Genomic DNA, 21,277 nt, shown 5'->3' with positions numbered 1-21,277 from the left:
ATTATTTTAATAAAAACAATTGACTCGGACAGTATTATATGATTTCGCTTTTAATCTTCTGGTTTTTAAAACCGATATGCTTGGACTTTACACTTTATTTTTTTTTTATAGCCTAAGTTAAACTGGAAATTAAATTTCAATTTAATGCTTTGAAATATTTCTTTTTATTATTATTATTATTAACATGAATATTTGGACCAGCTTGCGCATATTTAAACTAATTTTATAAATTTTAAAATTAATAATCATAATAATATTTAAAAAATAAATTTAAAACTTGATTAATTGAGGTATACCTTTTGAATTTTAAAATATTTTTTTCTTAAACAATAAAGACTTCGAGCCTAATAAATATGATTGAATATATCACGAGGGGAAAACGTGTGGGACCTTTTTACAAGAATTTTTTATGTACAGCAACTATTTATTTATAACACAATTTAGTTTAGAAAACCTTTCATTGTGTAATTTTCTTAAAGTTGCTCATCTTGTATTCTTTTTTCCCTTCCAAATCTTGATTAAATTTCTTGTTAAAACACACACACACACATATACACACACACACGTCACAATAATTCTATGTTGAGATTTTATCCTGTAATTCTTGAAAAAATATTTAATATATGAAGAGTTGTATTTTTCATATAATAATTCCGCCCTCTCCTGTTACTTTCACAAGACCAGGGACCTGATCTCCAATTGGAATATTAAATTTTATTTTAAATGTTTTAAATTTATGTCCTGGTTCATCTGTATTTTGAAAATCGAGTGGGTCCATCATATAAAAATCAGCCAATTATTCAATCATTTTAATCACCAGCACCAAGACATGATTCAGATTTGTCATGGACCCAGGGTTATAATCTCACAGCTTCTTGAGCAAGTTTATGAAAAGTATTTAAAATATTAAAAAGAATATAATATCTTTTTAGAAACGCCACTAATCGTGTCTATCAATGTTAGAATATGACTAATTTGTCCTTGTCAGCTTAACATATAAGAGTCTATGATGGGTAACCCTCCCACCTATCCCTTCATGTGTGCTAGTTTCTTGATCAAGGATAAATTTGAATTTTTTTTTTTTTTTCTTGATCCAAATCTCATATTGATAACCAATAAACAGTAAAAAATTATGAGTTCAAATCTTATCTCTAAAATATTCGAGTTCATATCAAATCTTGATTTTCATAGCAGTAAATTATCTAGTTTGATATATTTCTATCTTAAAACAAAATTTCATGTTGATAATTCATGATGACCATAAGTAATTATTGAGTATTTACTAGTAAATAACAAGGTTGCTCTCTTTTTTTATTTGATTTGTTATTGATGAACAGCCAAAAATTCAACTAATTTAAGAATAGGACTCCCGAGTTAGATAATTGGGTAATCAATTGGTCCTAACAATTCATCCATTCTTCTTAGCCAAAGTAGTTGATAGGTTATACTTGATGTTTGGTATATCAATGTGGCTTATAACTAGTACTGGTAAAAGGTTTCATTTGGTGGAAGTAAGGACTCTCTGATGCTTAAATAAATATATTTTTAGATAGAGAAAATATAATTATATTCTAGAGAGAATGCTATGAAAATATATGTGCAGTTGAAAATGAAAATTGTGAACATTTATTCTGAATGTTTCATAGTGTATTTACAACTCATGAGTCTTGTTCTGTTATGAAGAGGAAAGTCTAAAGTATAATCTTACTCTAATAACATTTAATAAAGGATAAATACCCCTTACATCTATATTAATGTTTGATGGGAATTTGGTGGATCATTAGAAGACTTTTATATACTAAAAAAAAATATAATCTTATCCTAATAGCATTTAATGAGAGGTACATATCCCCTGCACCTATATTAATATTTGATGGGAATATGTTAGGTCCTTGAAGAACTTTTATACACCTAAAAGGTGTAGGGAGATTAGGGTTCAAGGTGTCAAATTTAACTAAGCACATGGAGGTTGAGTTCTTCTCTGATGTTAGACCCAATGGAGGTTAATCATTCACTTAAGCATGCCAAGAGAAGATGATCGTTATCTTGAACTTGGCTGACTTCCACATTCAAGTATCTTGGGTCTGGCATGTTTACCACACCCACGTTGACTTGGACGTTGCTGACGACCATGTCCAAGTGTCTTGGAGCCGACTGACTATTAAGTCCAAATGCCTGGGTTTGACATGTTTGTTAAATTTGCATTACCTCATTCCCTTGGGTGTGCCAAAGAAGGATGGTCATTCTTTTGGACGTTTCAAGGAAGGATGTGCATTATGATGGGCATGTCAGGGGTTTGACATACTATCAAGCCTAGAATCTAGGGCTTTGTACACTGCATACCAAAAATAACTAATCAAGTTACATGGAAATATCGATATCAATGTAGCTCATCGATATCATTAACTATTCCTTACCCGGAATAGTTAATTAAGTTCAACATCCCTCATGTTCCAGGATGATCATGTCGATGTTAGTAAACCATATTGACATCATTAGCCTCTCATTCTCAGAACTGACTAATCAAATTCAGGGGAATGTCGATATCAATAGAACTCATTGATATCATTAATTATTCCCAACTAGAATAGTGAATCAAGTCTGTTTCTATTTCTCATTCATTTCATTATATGCTTTTTTTTTTGTAACATTTATATGTAAAATCCAAAAATTAAAAAAGCTTTCATAATTATGTACACTTAAGAAAAATATGGGTGTAGAACACTTACCTGTTGCAGAAGCTCCACTCGTGCTCCCTTGTTGTTGTTGTGTAGCTCTTGTGGTCCCTCCTGTATTCACAGATATGCCACATTATTTCATATTCAAGTTATATTTCTTTTAATAACAATAAAATCAACAAATATTGACTTCCCTTCAACAATTTCTTCCTTCATATTTATGTTTCCCAATGCATCACTTAAGGTCATTGTTTTTTTTTTTTAATCATAACTAACATTACAAATCTCAGTTCCAAACACAACTTATTTTCTTTGAATGTTAAAACACAAAACTACACATATTCTGAAGGAGAGAAACCCAATTTTTCCCCTAACACATCTAAATTACTTGTTTTAGCAACTTGTTGAAATTGCCAACAAAAATGATAGCTTAACCTCTCTTCATATTCTTAGTTATATCTGGATTTCTAGAACTTCAAATTAGACGTTGTTGGAAAGCTAACATCCTTGGCTATAACTTCTATAAAATGATTTTTCCCAAATTCTATCATTTATAGGCTCGAGTCCCTTATGAAAGTTAGGGAGATGAATCTGTCTAGTTTCATCAATGTTTTAAATGAACCCTCAAACATCCTTATTTTCCACTCTCTATCTAAAACAACTATTTCTTCACATTATAAACAACATATGACAAGCAATTTACAAAGAAAATCATAAATTCTTCTCTTCTAATTCACCCCCAATGTCGACCATCTTTGCTTCTTTAACCATTGAATTATTTTCATTGGTATCTTTACATAATTTCATGTTCAAGACAATCTTCAAAACTCTAATTAATTCAATTCCACAAGATTCTATATTTCCTCCAAATTCTACTTAAGAACCCTAACTTAAATTCAAGATTAATACACCAATTCCTAATAGAATTTAAATTGGCTTACATATTCAAGTTTAAGGCTCCTTACCTGGTGATAAATTAGACTTCAATCCTTAATCAATTGAAAAAAATTTACTATTCCCTTTTTGCATGCCAGCCGACCCTTACTCTCTCCCTCTCTCCCCCATAATTTTCTTCACTTGTTTCTTGCTAATTTCCTTGTCTGATGATGCTTTCCCTATCAATTGATCTAAACCATATATAAACTTAGCAAATTTGGTGTTTTTCTCTCAATTTTGTTTTTGGTGGAAAAATTCAAATTTATGTCCTCCTTTTTGTTGTTGTTGCAACCAATCTTAAGGAGAAGAAAATGGGGGATTTATAATCTCTTTTTTTATTTGACATTTGACCCCACTCACATAAGTATTTTATTTTTTATCCCCTTCTTTCTTCCTTTTATTATTTAAGTTACATCCCTTTTTATCTTTTATAATTTCACCCCTCGACATTTAAATTTAATTTGTTTTCCTTACATTTAACCTTACCCTCTTTATCTTCAAGCTAATTAAAACTTTCTTTTTGTATATATATTTCAAAATATCTTACTCGGGAAATTCAAACCAAAAAATTTTATGATCCCTGAATTTATTTAATTTGTACATTAATTATCTCATTTCTCATTTTCCATTCATATTATTTTCAATTTATGTGAAAGTTTATTCCCAGGATTTACATCACTTCTCACTTACAAGTTGGGGTCTCATACTCTTTTTGTCTATCATGCCATCTTTTATTTTGAATTGCTCAAACAATGTTTATTTTATATTGATATCTCTTTACATTTTACAATTTGATTCTTGTATGAAATTTTAGATAATTTAAACAAGTTTTTTACATGTTACTTCTTTGTTACTTACAAGCCAAATTATATACATTTTAATGCTACCATCTCTTAATTGCATGCTTAGATAACATTTTATTTTATTTTTTAATTGTCACACAATTAAAAGTATTTTTTAAAGTAGTTCACGCGTCAACTTATTTAGTAAGATTCTAAGTGACTCCTTGATTCAAGCTGACTAGAACCTATAATAGACTAACCAAATACAAATTACATGAAACATGCTTGAAATCCTCTTCAACGATGCTAGTGGGCACAGTTTAATAGCTGCCAACGGGCGACCATAGCAAGGGAAAAAAGAAGAAGAAGAAGAAGAAGTTCAGAAGGTGCTGCTGCCTAGTTTGGAGAAATTGGGAAGTACACATGGTTTGCGGATGCCTTTTTTCTCCCCTCGTGTAAAAGCTTTTGTGGTGCAAGCTGGAATAATTAATTGTTTTTATATTATTATTATTCACCTTAACTCGAGAATTCCCGTTGGAATTCAATAATTTTATTTTTAGCTACACGAAACCATTATGGAGGAAAAGGAATTGGGCCCCCGGCAGAAAAGAACCTGCACGAAAAGGCAGGGACACAGACATGGCAAACTAAAGGCAAAAACCATGCATGTCCCTTGCTATTTGGCAAGCTAAACCAGCGGCTTGCTTCCTATTACCCCTTAAAAGCATGGCATGATAGCTAGACTCCATGCCCACCCAACAATAATGCTGCATGGTGTCATGATTGGTGTAGAAAAATAAAGAAGCATCATCTCACCAATCAGAAGCACTGCCTACGGTAAATAAAGTAGCAATTCAGGCCCACAAGAAAGATACTCCAACTTTTGCTACTGCTATAACAATTTATAGAAATTCATCCAGGGAGGGTTCTATCATTGAATACTGTATTACGGCCAATAAAAGGATTTTTAAAAACTGATTTGGAGTTCCAAACTTGTCATGGAGTCAACGAGCACAAAGTTCAGGTCCAGGAGGTCAAGCACTAAAGGGTGGATAGTGGTGGGAACAGATAGACTTGCCGAGCGTGTCCTAGCCCCTAGGTCGTCGATCTAATGGCCACATTTGGTCGAATGATGTCAACACTCTATGTTAGGATTAGAACGCCATCCCATCTTGGCCCATATAACTCGAAAATCCATTTCAAATTTCGAGGTTTCCCACACGGAAGAAGACCAGAATTATAAAGCTTGACGCCCTAAATGGAAGTCAAGTCTTTGGGGGCCAGGTGCTTCATCTCCATCCTGGAACAAGAAAATTGTTACTGTTTTATTGACGGGTCAACGGGCTCAAGTCCATCGTGGCACCGCATGGAGTTTCGCTGGCAAATGCACAAGTATCTTTCCGAGAAAAGAACCATGGCAATGATGAGGTGACATTTATCAAGATTCCAAGATGTAAACATAGGTTGTCACCACTTGAAAATTGACAAGGAGTTCAACCATTGAATATAATAAAAATTGTTTTTTTAAATATAATTTATTTAAAAATACATCAAAATAATATTATTTTTTTTATTTTTTAAAATTTTACACTAGCACATTAAAACAATCTAAAAATATATAAAACAATAAAACTAAAAAACTTTCCAAGAGCACATCCCAAACACCACCTAGAATTCAAGGTGTTAGACAGCGTCGCAAAAAGTGCAGGATTAGGGTGGGCTACAATGCTCGAACCAAAAGATCAAACCAAAAACATCCCCTGCCATGATTTAAAACAGCAAGATCGGACCGGTGACAACATCGCAAACTTTCAAACCATGCTTCCAAGTTCATAACTATAGACTGCATATTGTCTTTCTATCTTCTTGCATTCTTCTTGAATCAGCATGCATCGTATTGACTATTAACATTTATAACAAGCGTTATGGGATATAAGACGACCATTGGATTTATGAAAGGAATGGCATTTAATTCCAATAATTTCAAGTGAACAAAATCAAGTTTGGATAATGCCTCTAGTGTGCATCTCCTTGTGTTTATCTCATCAGGCCAGTTTGATACCTCAGACAGACGCGGGACATTACTAGAAAATCAAAAATTGGGCGTGGAGACTGTTGTTACCTCCAGCAGTGAGGGAAAAAGATTTGAGTGAATGGCTTGTTCGTTTCAAATCATGTTGGCCACCTAGAACATGTATCAAGGCCCGCAGCTGAAATCTTCCATTTGGCAACTATTGGTTCATTCCCCTCGAGTTCTTTCTCTCACATTTCAATGGCAAACTTGCATCTCGACCCAAAAATGCTCCAAGATAAGCTGTTCCTCTTGAAAACAAATCATAGGACTTCCGCCCAAAGCAAAATGAGGTGCACAGCCAGCATGAACAACAAATGCATGAAACACAGCTACAAAGGTTATATGATCTTGTGCAGTCCGATGTGCAGATCAGAAGATATGGAAATCAGAAGCGGGAGGGAATAATGCCATACTGCTTTAAAGACTCGTTTCTGATGAGCTTTTATGGACTGGGATGGCTTGTGGTAATTGTACCTTATATCAAAGACATGGATCACAGGGTCTACCGAACCAGATGTGAGGTACAAACCATCAGGAGACCAAGCTTGATTGATCAGAGCTGACTGAGAGTCACTACTCTCTTGTTTAAACCCAAAGGAATGAATTTCCGTTTGCCTCAATCTAATATCGAACAACCTAAGTTGCTTCCCAAGAGTCCTGAATATGAGATCTTCTATTAGAAGATTCAAGAAGGTTAGAAAAAATATGGAATTACATGGAAAAAAAAGAAGATGAAACTTAGTTCTATGAACATGCCTCCCCGGTGATTGCAATAGTTCTCTATAGCTGCAATATATGTTTAGTGCTATTTTTATTAATTTTTTTGCTTCAAAGTCCTCGCAAAACAATATTAATTCAAATATAATGAAGTTTATCTAGAAACCCAATGGAAGAGATGACAGTGTGTGAAACAATGTCACACCTAGTTAATTTTGTAGATTTCAAAGCATAATAAGCACATTATTATTAATACTAATTGGCAAATGAGCTGACAAGGACTCAGGTCAGAAAGAGAGGAAGAATGCTAATTCTTACCCTGTTTGGACCATGAATAGATTGAAGTCGCATGGATTTGGCAGAACACTCATGCATCTGCTGTCGAGTTGATGTTTAAAGTCTGCTCTCCCAACTTGCACATCAAACCCAACAATTCTCTTGTCTGCACCAGCAGACAGTACAATCTGCTTTTGCTGCATCCCAGCAACCCCCATGACTGCAGAAGAATGCATATTCCTGTGCAATGCCTTTGGCTTCCATGAGTTCTCTTCATCTTTCTCATTCCAAAGAACAACACCATGATCACTGCCACCAGTGACAAAACAGGTATTTTCCCAAGGCATGAACTCTATGCCGTTTATAATACCCTTAATATGAGGTTTGTCCTCCAAGAAAGTTACCCGTGCTCTCTGCCAACACAAAAGACAAAATTAAGATTATTTATCCAAAACCCTACATTTTACACGGAAGTGCATGCTCATATAGCATGATGGTGTGTGTACAGAGCATGCTAACCCCACTGTTGTCAAATCCAAGTTATACATATGTAATTGAGACATCTATTTAAATGGCACTAGCATATTTATTCAGAAAGTATATTTCAACCATGATCCATACCCCTTGTGTTTTATTCAAATTCAGAACTGATATCTGAGCATCCCCACTATCTGCAGTGTAAGCAGAAAATAAGCTATTTCCCAGAGGGTGCCAAGCTATATCTTCTGGCCATCGCCGTTGCACTGGAGACGCACTATCAGTGGTGCTAAGCAGAGAGGCACCTGACCTGCAATTTCAAAGGGGGTAAAGTAGATGCTAGATGAGAATCTTCACATTGCAGTGCTGAAGATTAAACGATGAAACTGCATGTTTTAAACAGTGAAAATGTTTCATGCTTCAACCAACTCAAATGGAAGCAACTGAGAATTCTCTCTCTTGCATAATCAATAGCACCTGCAGTTCTTTCTAATAATGATGGAAAAACCACTGATTCCTTCCCCTTTACATAACCCTCCTTACAGTTGGAAAAACAAAAGAAATGGAAAGAGAGAAAAAGGGGTGGCTGGTCTAGAGACAAAAAACCAAGACACTATTGTAACCATCAAGAATGAGCTTAGAATCACATTTAGATAAATAACTCTTCCAATTATGTATAAAAATCATGCCACCTTCAGCAAGTATTTTTATCAAGAATCCTGCTCTCCATACCTCGAGTCTGATTATAGAACCAATGAGTAGGTCTCATAGGAGGCTGCCGTAAGTTGCTGATTGCTATGTTTGTCATAGTAGGGGATCTAAAGGCAGGAAGGTACATGAATGTATTTCCTTTGGCTTGTAATATTAATCTTGTCACAACTTGATGCTTGCAATCTATTGCAGTAACAAATTTATTACAGCATCTACTTTGTGTATGTTCCTTGGAAATGTGACATAATGAGTGCTGAAAAGGAAATGTGCTTATGGTAGTGGGATATAGAACGAAATCCTCTGGAACGTGACAAGGCAAATGGTGTTAGGGCTGGGACACAGTGTCTGAAAGAAGTGAAGTCTTGAAATTGTTTTTAAATCTGTTCTTTGTCAATGCAATAGCAAATAGATGTCAAATGTTTTTTTTCCAGAAAACAGCAATGGATGCTTGTGATTTGAAGGAAGCTGGTTGCTCAAATAAAAAAATTATCAATCCTCTCACTAGTTGCTGTCAACAGAGGTCTTCTCCAGAAGTATTTATTAATATTATAAACAAAATAAGCAGTTAAATAACATAGGCCTGGAGGATTGTGAATTTGAAGTTGGTGGTAATTTTCATAGACACAAGTGTGGGCATAATACCTTTCTTTCTTTGCAAAAAATGTCATTTGACAAAAATCAAGAGAAGTACACATGAAGCATGCATGAGAGACGACCCTTATCAAAGTACTTGCCAAATTGATATTGGGAAACATGATAATAGTTTCCATTAACCAGTGAATAGCACCCAGTATACTGACTGGAGTACCCCCCCTCCCCCCCTCCCTGAAAAAAAGAAGAAGAGGAAGAAGACGAGCAAACAATACAACTCTGAATAGAGTCCCTGGAAAACACAAAGAAAACAAGCCTGGAAGGGAATCATATTGCTGCATCCATCATCAACTACTCGTGGAACCACAAACAAGCCTAGAAATTTCTCAGTGAAAATGCAACTCTCAGCTTCATATTTGTAGGAAGAGGTTGAACTACAAAGCATTTATTCTAAGAAATTCTTCAGACATTACAAACTACCCGTTTCTATCAAATTGCTCTTGGATTAAATTAGAATCTATGGAGAGCTTTCCACACCCTAATCAATCCATAACATAAACCTTACACTGAAACAAGTCCAGGATTTAGCAACTACATTCCTGTTAAGATGTAAAATCTTAACTTGTGCACAGAGGATATTCCATACAGTATCATAAATTTAAGGAACTGACTACCTAATTGAAATATCAATGCGAAAGCATCAACCATTCTTTGCAACTCTAAACCTAGCATAGGCATCATGTTTGTGGTTCACCGTATGCTGTATCTCTATCAAATGTACAAAAATGCACAACAGCATGGCAAGCATGCTCGTCACATGCTGGATCTATTTGTCAGCTATTCATGAAAGCTAATGTACACAATTGCACACAAACTTTAAGGCTTACCCTCTAGCTTGTAGTTGCCATAGGTTGATCATTCCATCTAAAGCACTGTATGTATTCAAAACATTATACAGAGGTTAGATTTCATAGATTATATGATTGAATAAGAGAAAACTAATACCACATGGCCATTTTACATATTTCCCTAACAAACATTATAAATTGGAAAAACATTAAGCAAGAAAAACATGCAAGATCAAATTGAGATGAACTTCTCCTCATAAAACCACCAATAGTCATGCATGTACTTCCTTAAAACCATAGAAGTTATAGCTGGAACAAAAATTCTTCATGTTCGACGGCACTTGCAAGTGCACTCTATGAGTTATGAACGATGTTGTTTTAAGTGATTGTAATAAAGTAAATGCCATTGTTGTAGCCTTCTTGTTCAGATAAGGAATAAAGTATCTTTGAAAAGGGTTGCTGTTCTGGTCATGTACATTTCATTTTTTTTGTTACTGCCACTCCACATGGTATTCTTCTCTTCATGACTCAATCTCTCTAGCTAAGAACTTGAGTACCAAATATCCATCTCTTCATGGCCCATGTGCGCTTCAGATGATCTTCTTTCTACCTATTGGCTAAATCAGTCTAACCTCCCAACAAGCACTATTTGATGATGCTTAATGCTTCTACATATTTGTAAGAGCTAATGTGTTATGAAAGTTGTCCAAAGCAAAGAATTTTGATTAAGTGAAATAAGTTGATGATGTTCTTCATATGGAAAACCACAATCTAAAATGTCAAAAAGAAATGGGAAACAGCAACAAATTATCATCTCTAGGTGATAGCACAAATATTTTTTAAACTACCTTCACCATCCTAATGGTGAAAGGCTAAGAAAATCAAATGTGATCAAATTTCATTTCATTTTCTTTAGTTTGATAGGTGATTCATTTATAAGTGAAATTTAGAGACAATAGATTCTCAAGTCAAGGATCATGTCAAAAGAACTTAAATTCATTCGTGACAACTACGACTACTGTCAAAATTAATCGGGCAAATCACCTGGATACAAAAAGCTGATCATTCACCGGACATACAGCAACACTTCTCAACTTTCTTTTGTGCTGACTAGAGATATGATTACTTGTATGGCAGTGGACTGTGCATGGAGCAGAGCTCCTAGACACCAGCGGAATCAATTCCTTGTGTTCTTTCTGTTCTGAAATTTGATAGGAAAAAATACAAGTGAACATGTAATGACATACCAAATGAAGCACAATGCAACCCCAAGCATGCAATTATAAACAAAAAACATACACAATAGTAAAATATATATATATGTATATATATAAAAACGTATGTATGTATGTATGTATAAATGTATAAATGTATGTATGTATGTATGTACCAATCTTCCTTTTATTTCCTCGATCCTGAATTTCAACAACTTCAACATCAGAAGAACTTCTGTGACACTTTTCAATCTTCACTTTCACTGCACTATTGGATTTTTCCACTTTCACATTCGCAGCACTATAAGGTTTTTCTACTTTCACATTTACAACACCATTAGAAGGAGCAAGAGAACTCAGTTGAGCACTAGAACCACATGAAATCCTCGCACCAGAACCCACCGATCTTACTGTTTGGGGAACTTTCGGATTCACAGCAGGAATCACAAGTTCAGTTCTAGATTGAGGCTGACTGCTAGAAGAAGCTTCATTCAAACGAACAGGACTTGGCGACTTCCTCTCCATCTTCACTTTCTTGATACCGTTCTCCACAGAAGGTTTATTCGCCACTGATGCATTGCTTCTTCCACTTAACCGAGCCAATTTCGTCTGAGAATCCTCTAACCTCTTCTCCGCTTCAACAAGCTGCACACCTTTCCAAGCATATAATCAAGCACCGATTTAATTTTGTTAATTAAACCACTAATTTCAGTATTTTTCTTTCTATTTCAATCAATCTATCAAACAATCAAAAACCTACTTAATATTCGAGAATTGATTTATTCTGTTAACTTGCAATCGATAATTAGAAAAATCAGATAAAAACCCAAAATTTAATTATAACAATAAAAAAAGACCAAAAATAATATTTTATTGAAAAAAAATAGGAAATGAAAAGATTTGAACATTAAAGAAGAAGAAGAAGAAGAAGGAACCTGAGTTTTATAATAAGAAAGGCGTTGCTTAAGATGTTGGACTTCACGAGAGCGGTGTTCGATTAAAGCAATGAAAGCGACCTTTTGCTCTTCTACGCTATCTTCTTCTTCTCTACCGTTGTTCTCGTTCGATTTTTGATTTAGCGACGCTTCATTATCGTCTTCGTTGTTTCGCTGCTCTAGTTTTGGCCTTTTCAGGATCGGAGAAGGCGTGCTCATTTTTTCTTTGTGTCTCTGTGTGTGTTTGTACAGTGCGGTTTTGGGTTTGCTTTGTTTTGGCGACGAGCGCGAGAGGGAGGGAGGGAGGAAACGACGGTATTAATATTTATATTTATGGGGACGAGGAAGGTGAAAATCTGGATTGTTTATTGGCGATTTATAGAAAGATTAAATGATAATATTGCATATTCAATGTTTTTTTAAAAACAAATAGTAAAATTTTGGAAATGTGATCATCCCAAAGCTAGTTTAAAAGTGGGTAGGTAATGCTTTTTAAAATATTTTTTTTTTTAAATTTAAATAATATTTTTTATTTTTAAAAATATTAATAATATTAATATGTCAAAAATAATTTGAAAATATAAAAAAAAAATAATTTAAAAAAATATTAATTTATTTCAAAAATATTTTTAAAATACAAAAATAATTAATTAACTCTTATTGTGATTACCCGCAAAAAAAATTTCCTGAGAGATTTTACAATAATTGTAATTACATTAATTGATTTAAATAGCTAAATCAATTTATTATCCTTAGAAAAGATGAGATGTATAATAATGTTATCATGATTGAAATAATGAAAATAAAATAATTAGTTTTTTTTAGAAAAAATATAGAAATCTCATTGGTCTAAATAAAATACAAACGGATCACTATTTTTATATTACATTTATAAATATCATAAATTGTTATTTAAAAATAATATTGGAAGACAATTGAAAGGAAAAAAACCGTTTTCTAAGCTTGCAATAAAATATTTGGTATCATTAAAAGGTATATAATTTGATTTTCAAGCAATATATAAATAATATGTAAAAAAACATGCTTAAATTATCTTAAATTTCATATAAAATTAAATTGTAAAATATAAAAAAACATCAATCTAACATAGATATTATTTGAGTAATTCAAAACAAAAGGTAATGTGATAAACAAAACGAGTATAAAAACCCAAGTTTTGAGTTAAAAGTGAAATTTTAATAACTATTAACAAGTAAAGAGCTTACCAAAATAGTAGTTTTAGCAACTAAACAACATTATGGCTTAGAGAACTATTGAAAATGATTTATGGCATCGTTTAAGAACTTAAGGTGTCATGTGCATTTTATTTCAATCCACCAATATCCCCCCTGCATTCCCTCCTTATGTTCTGAAAAAATAGTAGTTTTAGCATTGTTTCCGGATTGAACTTGTATTATTTTACAGCAAATGCTTGTAAGAATCCAACAACCATTTTCATTCTACAGAAACATGCTCAAGCGAGGGTAAACTGTACATTTCTATCAGCAAGATAGAGCTCCTTGCTCATGCTATTAAGATCACAACTTACCTTTCAAGATTTTGGCTGGAGTCATCAACCGGAAGATATAATCCCTCCGAATGCACTGTTCAATGCCTGATAGAGGCAAGCAAGTTTTCAACTTTTCCACCTTTATATGCAACCAATATTTGGAATGTAACCTTCTCTCTTCATCTCCTCATTCAGCAGCTGGTATATGTTCACCGAATGATGATGTAAGCTTTCACCAGCATGAAATTCATGAACATGAGCTCCAATGTCAATCCAGCTACAGCCAGGGGTTTTAGAGACACCATACTGCCTCATCAACACCCTCATCTTTGCAGAATCACCCCACCTTCTCATATTTGCATATATCTTAGATGAGATAACATAGTTTCCTGAATTTGATAGCTCCGTCTCTAGAAACAATTGAATGACCCTTTCACCAACATCTGCATTTCTACGCCTCTGACAGGCACCAAGCAATGACCCCAACACAATTTCATCTGGTTTTCCAGGCATCTTCTTGATTAAGTCCCAAGCTTCGTACAGAAGTCCTGCACGCGCACAAAGATCAACCATGCAAGAATAATGCTCGACTTTTGGGACCAATCCAAAGGACAAATTCATTGATTCAAACAATTGGCGGCCCTCATCAACTAACCCGGCATGCACACATGCAGAGAGTACTCCTATGAAAGTGATGTCATTAGGCTGAACAGTGCCATTATCCTTTGACATGCGCCTGAATAATGACAAAGCTTCCTGGGCCTTCCCATGGAAAGCAAGAGCTGAAATCATAGCATTCCATGAAACCTCATTTTTATGGGGCATGCTCTCAAAAACCCTGAGTGCATCATCCAAGCTCCCACATTTTGCATACATATCAATTAATGCACTCGCAACATAGACATCGTTCTGTATATCTTTTTCTGATGCATAAGTCTCTACCCATTTCCCCAAATCAAGGGCCCCTATTGTGGAACATGCAGACAATACTTCAATCATTGTGACTCTATCTGGATGAGGACCTGCCTCTCTCATTCCATTGAATAGGACAATTGCTTCATTGGAAGCTCCATTCTGTGCACACCTATGAAGCGATAGTTGAACAAAAAAAAATCATATTAATTTGAAATGCATTTACAAATTTCATGTATCTTAGTGGTTTTTATTTCATAGCTGATTAATTACGAAGAATTCAAATTTCAAGTTAGTTCAAAGGAACAGAAATAGACACAATTCCATTATATGTGACAATTACAAAGTATAAAACCGATTTAATTACCCTGTAATAATGGCATTCCAGGTGACAACATCCTTGTTTGGCATCGAATCAAAGACCCTCCTCGCAGATATCAAATCCCCACACTTACCATACATGTCAATCAAAGCAGACCCCACATACGAATTTACCTCCATCTTCTTCCCCAAAACAAACCCCTCCACCCATCTCCCCAAAACCAAATCCCCCAAATCCCCACACGCCCCAAGAACACTCACCAACGTCATCTCATCTGGCTCAAACCCCTCCTCCGTCATTTCCATAAACAACCCAATTGCCTCTTTAGCAAAACCCATCTTAGAATACCCTGAAATCATCGAATTCCAGGACACCAAGTCTCTATCACCCATTTCATCAAACACCTTCCGTGCAAAACCCATTTCACCACACCTTGCGTACATAGTAATCAAAGAATGATTCACATACTCATCACCATCCAAACCAGCCTTAAACACCAGACAATGACCAATCTTTCCATGAACCAAACCCCAAACATTCCCACAAGCTATAAACAAAAAAGGGTATGTAAAATTATTTGCTTTTAGGCCTACAGACTTCAGCTTGTAATACAATTCAACACAAAAGGCATACTTTTTCCATGTGGTAGCTAACCCACGAAGCATGACATTGAAGGCATAAATATTGGGTTTGGTGAGTTGATTAAAAACAAGGGATGCATAGGCCAAGTCTTTGAGGTCAATGATTTTGGAAAGAAGGAAATTGGGTTTTGGTATTGAGTTTATAAGCATTTGTGCGTGGATTTGTTTTAATAGGTTTTTGGATTTGCATTGTTTTATCAGAGACAAAAGCTTTTCAGTTAAGGTTTGATGATGTTCTTTTTGGGTTTGGAAGTTGAGGTTTGAAAGAGGGAGATGGTAGGGGGGTAGAAAAGAGGCGGGTCTTGTCTTGAGCATTGTTATGGAACTCGACTTTGCTTACGCTTCCAAAACATATAACTAAGGCAGCGTTTGCTACTGTCTCCGGACACAACAGGCATAGCATAGATAGTTACCATCATTGTTTTAAAACCTCGTCCAGAGATTGTCCAGGACAAGGCCCGAGTTAAAGCAAAAAAATCGAGCTCATGTAGGTTTTGTCCAGAGATTGACCCAAAAAACAAATTTTAAAAAATCAAAATCACTTCGTTTTGATTAAAAAAAAAAAGAAGAAGAAGTTTTTTCTTGCAACACCAATTTGATTTCTTGCATGTTCTCTATGTAGTCACCAATCAACATTTGACAGATTATATGCCCGGGAGAAGAAACTCTACCAAGAAGTCAGGGTACATCTCAAAGTTTATGCATAACTTTTTGAATGATGCATTCTGAGCGTCCCTAGTTTTCAAGACCATGGTTATAAAATCGAATTTCAATGTATTTATCTATGCACAGCAGCTAAGAGACGATCCACACAGGATCCCTGTCGCTTCAAAGAGATTTGGAGCAGGATTGTCAGTTGAATGAGGCAGAAGTATTGAAATGGTGGAGGTTGGTGAAGTAGAAGATATAATGACTACAGAGTAAATGACTGAAATTGCCATAAAGGTACTTTGTGCAGGAATGTCAGTTGCAATGAGCTCACTGACTGAATTTGCTATTGGTTCTGCAGAGAGGGATATGCAGAATATGTTAAGCAATGGGAGAATGCCATTGCCAAGTGCTCCAGAGTTCTAGCAGGCCTAGAACTTAATTTAGGATATCCCAGTGGCTAATTTTGCTAGCATCAGTGATGTAATTACATGTTATAACCTAAATGACAAAGGTATCGTAGAGCAATTGCAGCTCCTGCTAGCATATTTCTTTGTGATCTATTAGTTGGCAAGCTAACCAAAGATGAACAGCAGATATCCTTCGAAATTTCTGGGATTGGAAACTGCCTGAATCTATCAGAAACAGAAGCTCACATATCTTTTTTCATCTATTTTGTTATAGCATCGCTGAGTCGTCTCTCATATTTTGTCCCAATATTGTAAATTGAACCGGTTGCAATCAATAAACAAATGCTTCTCAGCTACGTTTAGTTTCTTATAGCTGTTTAAAAAGGTGAACCAACCAAAAAATCGAACTGAATATCACCAGAAACGGTAAACAAAGAACCAGAAATAGGAAGAAGGAATTGGATGAGTGCTCACATATCCAAGAGTCTTTGGTTGTGGAGTCAAATTCAATAGTATTGGCTCTAGTAGCAAAGCAAAATCTAATATCCCTGGATTAATATTAAATTCAAACTCGAATTCAAAGAATATTAAATCCAAACTCAAAAAATAATATTTTGGTAATTTATTGAGTAGAAAATGTTATTGCCCCTATGATACCGTAATTTTAATATTTAATGTTTATCAATATAATGTGCTTTTTAGATTTTTTTTTTCTTTTGATTGAAATAAAGTTTTTTAATATTAGAATCATGTCAAATTAAATTTATCATAGTTTATTAAAAATTAAAAAAAATATAAAAAACGGATTCTATATATATAAAAATTATTTTTAAGTTTATAAACTACATGCACCATTAAAAGTATTTACGCTTTTTATTTTAAAAACTTCTAAATAGTGTTTTATATGGTCACGTCCTAAAAATGAAGCATGGTAATGAAGAAATAGCCGGTCTACGGATCCCGACAAATAGTAAGGGAATATGCAGAAATCCTTGGCAGCTGTCCTTAATGCTAGCAGCATAATGTTACCAACTTGATTAATATCTGACAAGTACTTGTCTCTCATCGTCCTCTATTTCTACACATTATAGGTTGTACTTGCATGCACCATGTTCTTTGTTCTGCATTTCATTAATGTTATCATTCTCCCTCTGCTGCATCGGGTTCTTCCTTTAAACAGCTTGCTCCCATCTGCGGTCGTTTTAGCTGCAACAACATCATAAAATACCAATGAGAATAATTCCTGATTTACAAAAACACAGATAAATGAACTTTTTCTTCAATCAGAAAATTAATCACATAATTGTTTATTCCTCCAAAAATCACTCTCGTCAATCAATGCCAAATGATCATATCATTTGGGGGTGGGGGTCTTCTGATCAAGGGAACTTCCCCGCAAAGTCAGCATATGGTATTTTTTTAGGGCAGGTTTGGGATGCGGTGCTTCAAATGGTGGAAGATTGTTTGGAAATGTCCTGGGCTCCAACGGATTCCAGTTTTCCTATGGCTGGTTTTGCATAATCGCTTGTTAACAAATGTGGAATGTGAGTTGCAAATAACGACATATGACTGATGTTAGCTCTACACGTGCGCCCTCTTTGGTCAGACATGGTAGAACAATCAACACAACTCACGCGCACAGCCAATAGTTTGATTCCGAGGCGTGCCAATTACAGTTCCCAAGTACATAAACATAGAATTACCAGATAAACTAAAGGAAAGAAACATGGTAGCCAAGAAAGTATATGAAAAATGAAAAGGAATGAATCAACAATTGGAGAAGACAGCAGAATGTGTTATTCAATTGATGAAGCAGAAAACATTTTCCAAGCAATCACAGCACTCACATTAAGAGACGATCCAGCAAGACACGTCAGCCTTGATTTTGTGTTAGCCTCAGCCAATGGATTTGGCTTCTCTTTCATGGACATGCGAACATCCCAAACACGTATAACCCCATCGGATGATGCAGATGCCAATAAATATGGATCATCCACGGTGCTGTCATTCCTCGTGAGCACAACGATACCTTTCACACGGGCAGAATGTGCATCATCAATGCAATATGCAACCTTCCCACTATTCACATCCCATGCTGTAATACTCCGATCCTCACCACCAGTGAACAGAAGTCCATTCTGTCAAAATTAGGGAAATTAAGCATAAAAATGAAAGATGGCAAAGATACGGTCATACCCAGAAAACAATGTGGGCTTGCATGGAAATACTGGTGTTCTAGATGTTCATCCATCTCCATTCCACAATTAATAGTTTGCATATAGATGCCAAGCACATCCAGTTTTATGAGATGGAACTCTAGCTACAAGTCTGAACGCAATATTCCAACTTCATTTGGATAGAAGTAGAATGCTCTTCTTGGGTAGTTATGACAAGCAGATTAAATAAACTTAAGTATAATTCTAAAGCAGAATCTGATCAGCTGTCTTGCATGCCCATGAATAACATATGGGAAAACTAGTTGTAAGGCAAAGAATGTAGGAGTCTTGGAAGACCTACTCTTCAGGGAAACCAAGCCCCTTTGAAATCATTAAATTGTAAAGCCATAAACAAATTGACATATAAGGATCTGAGAGATGAAGCATGATAAGTTGACTATGCTATAAATTCTTACAACAAATTTAATGTGATACAACTCTTGCCAAATGAAGGTGACATGTGCAAGCAAAAATTTATATCAACACTTTTAGTAAGAAGCTAGGAAGCTTAGTGATAATATAGTTCAACATGAACAGTGAGTCTCAAACTTGCTGACAAGTTTAATGAGGAGGACCGGTGAATAACAAGATCATTCTCTTCATAAGGACAATTCAAGAGGATCAATCATGCAAAGAAGGTGAATTGAATCAATAAATGAAATCATTTAAGAGTAACAACAACAACTATATACACAACTAAAACAGAAAATCATGGACACAGGGACAAAAACCAAAATCAATCAAAACATGAAAAGCATAACAAGTGCTCCATGTGCTCATCCTTCTTCAGTGCACACATTTAATAGTTTGCTTTCACATATATGCCAAGCACGTTGAGTTTTGTGTGATGGAAGTTCAGAAACAAGTCTTTAGGCGATTTTGAACTTCATTTAGAAAGAAGCAGAGGGATCTTCCTGGGATGGGTATGATAAGCAACTTAAATAACTTAAGACTGGTCCTGAAATAGAATCAGACCATGTAGCTACCTAGATAACATATAGGAAAATCAATTGTAAGCGAAAAAATGTCAAGGTATAAAAAGAATCATTCTCTTTCTTAAATATACCAAGCCCACTGACATAATTAATCTGCACAGCAATAATCAAAACCCTTTGTAAAGATGTTTTCAGAAATGAAGAGATGATAACTTGATTTGTATCCGAGTTACAACAAATCAAACATGACTCAACAAATGGTGTTGCAAAATACAAACAAAAATCATTAGGATGAGTTTAGGAAGCTTAATAGTTACAGAGCTTATTTCCGTAAGAGCGAATTCTCAATTCAACAAGAATTTTGCATGCCAAAACCAAGCTTAACAGGAAAGACTAACAAGCTATTCTCTTAGCATAAAGGATCATTGAACTGAGATAAATAACAATTCAAGAAGATTGATCAAAGAAACAAGTTTAATTAACAACAACAATGAGAATATTTAAGATCGTATCACAAAACAAAACAAAATCAAGCTACCACCGGCAACAAGAAACTAACCTCTCCAGGAGCAGCAGCAAGAACCCGTTTCTGACATTCAAATTCAGTAACCAATTTAGCATCTTCAGCCTCATGAACCCCAACTTTCTCCTCAGTAACCATAAAAAACCTCTCCCCACCCAAATCAAACTTCACCAAACTGGCCTCCTTCCCCAATCTACAATAAAAGCTCCTTCTCCCTCTCACCAAATTCAACATCGCCAAACACTCATCTCTTCCAACAGTAAGCGCCAACTTCCCAGACGGGTGCACCGAGAGGTCGTTGACGGCCTTCTTGTGGACCAAAACAGTCTTCAAGTGGACAAAAGGGTCAGTGTCAAAAATGCAAACGGAGCCATCAGCAGAGGCAGAGAGAAGGTTGCGAGGGAAAGAGAGGGAAGGAGGGGTGAAGAAGGTGACAGAGGTGACGGAGGAGGTGTGTTGGTGGAGGGAGCCGAGGGAGGAAGCAGAAGGGAGGTCATAGAGGTGTATTGTGTCATCAGCAGAGCCAGAAGCGGCGGCGGGGCCGGCGGCAGCGGCTGAGGTGATGTGAGCGAGGTGAGATTGATAGGAGAAAAGTGGGGTTAGCGTGAGGTTTTGAGAAGAAGGTTCGTGTTTTAAAGTTTTGAGTTTGAAACCCCATATGAATTTCTCGTAGGAACCTGCTATTAGACTCATTGTTCTTCTGCTTGCTTTCTAGAGGGTTTGGTGATTCTGCCAAAACCCTACAAATACAACAAGACTGAAAATTAGGGTTTTTCCAAGCAAAGGGTCTCTGTTACGACATTAAAATTGTCATCAATATAAAGAAACTTACCACTAGAAAAATAGCTTTAACCTAAATCAACCTAAAAAATAGCTTTTAATTAAAAAAATAAAATGCATAAGTGATTTATTTGCGGTTAT

The 21,277-nt window shown here is 35.3% G+C and overlaps 3 protein-coding genes across 6 annotated transcripts; all 3 read right to left on the bottom strand.

Moving 5' to 3' along the window:
• Window positions 1-6,345: 6,345 nt before the first annotated feature.
• Window positions 6,346-12,605, bottom strand: LOC118044597 (uncharacterized). Of its 4 annotated transcripts, none has more exons than XM_035052968.2 (7): window positions 12,240-12,603; window positions 11,481-11,949; window positions 11,135-11,291; window positions 10,130-10,174; window positions 8,085-8,250; window positions 7,506-7,876; window positions 6,346-7,127 (listed from the first exon to the last, which is right to left on the bottom strand). In XM_035052968.2, the coding sequence occupies exons 1-7, from the start codon at window positions 12,456-12,458 to the stop codon at window positions 6,809-6,811; spliced, it is 1,746 nt and encodes a 581-aa protein (XP_034908859.1). In that variant the 5' UTR covers window positions 12,459-12,603; the 3' UTR covers window positions 6,346-6,808. The 4 variants fall into 4 exon arrangements, with proteins under 4 accessions (XP_034908859.1, XP_034908862.1, XP_034908860.1 ...); XM_035052971.2 differs by having other exon boundaries at window positions 11,481-11,957; window positions 12,240-12,379; XM_035052969.2 differs by having other exon boundaries at window positions 6,961-7,143; window positions 12,240-12,605.
• A 996-nt stretch (window positions 12,606-13,601) lies between these two features.
• LOC118044599 (pentatricopeptide repeat-containing protein At2g34400) lies at window positions 13,602-16,764 on the bottom strand. The gene is made up of 2 exons (XM_035052972.2): window positions 15,029-16,764; window positions 13,602-14,833 (listed from the first exon to the last, which is right to left on the bottom strand). The coding sequence occupies exons 1-2, from the start codon at window positions 15,937-15,939 to the stop codon at window positions 13,891-13,893; spliced, it is 1,854 nt and encodes a 617-aa protein (XP_034908863.1). The 5' UTR covers window positions 15,940-16,764; the 3' UTR covers window positions 13,602-13,890.
• An 853-nt stretch (window positions 16,765-17,617) lies between these two features.
• On the bottom strand, window positions 17,618-21,174 carry LOC118044600 (uncharacterized). Its single transcript, XM_035052973.2, has 3 exons — window positions 20,393-21,174; window positions 18,530-18,820; window positions 17,618-17,888 (listed from the first exon to the last, which is right to left on the bottom strand). Exons 1-3 carry the CDS (start codon window positions 21,047-21,049, stop codon window positions 17,823-17,825), a joined length of 1,014 nt encoding a protein of 337 aa, XP_034908864.1. The 5' UTR covers window positions 21,050-21,174; the 3' UTR covers window positions 17,618-17,822.
• Between the last annotated feature and the right edge of the window lie 103 nt (window positions 21,175-21,277).

This window comes from Populus alba, chromosome 12 (genome assembly GCF_005239225.2).
Source record: "Populus alba chromosome 12, ASM523922v2, whole genome shotgun sequence".
Lineage (NCBI taxonomy): Eukaryota > Viridiplantae > Streptophyta > Magnoliopsida > Malpighiales > Salicaceae > Populus > Populus alba.
The sequence above is the reverse complement of the archived record's forward strand: the minus strand, read 5'-3'. Positions and strand labels throughout refer to the sequence as shown.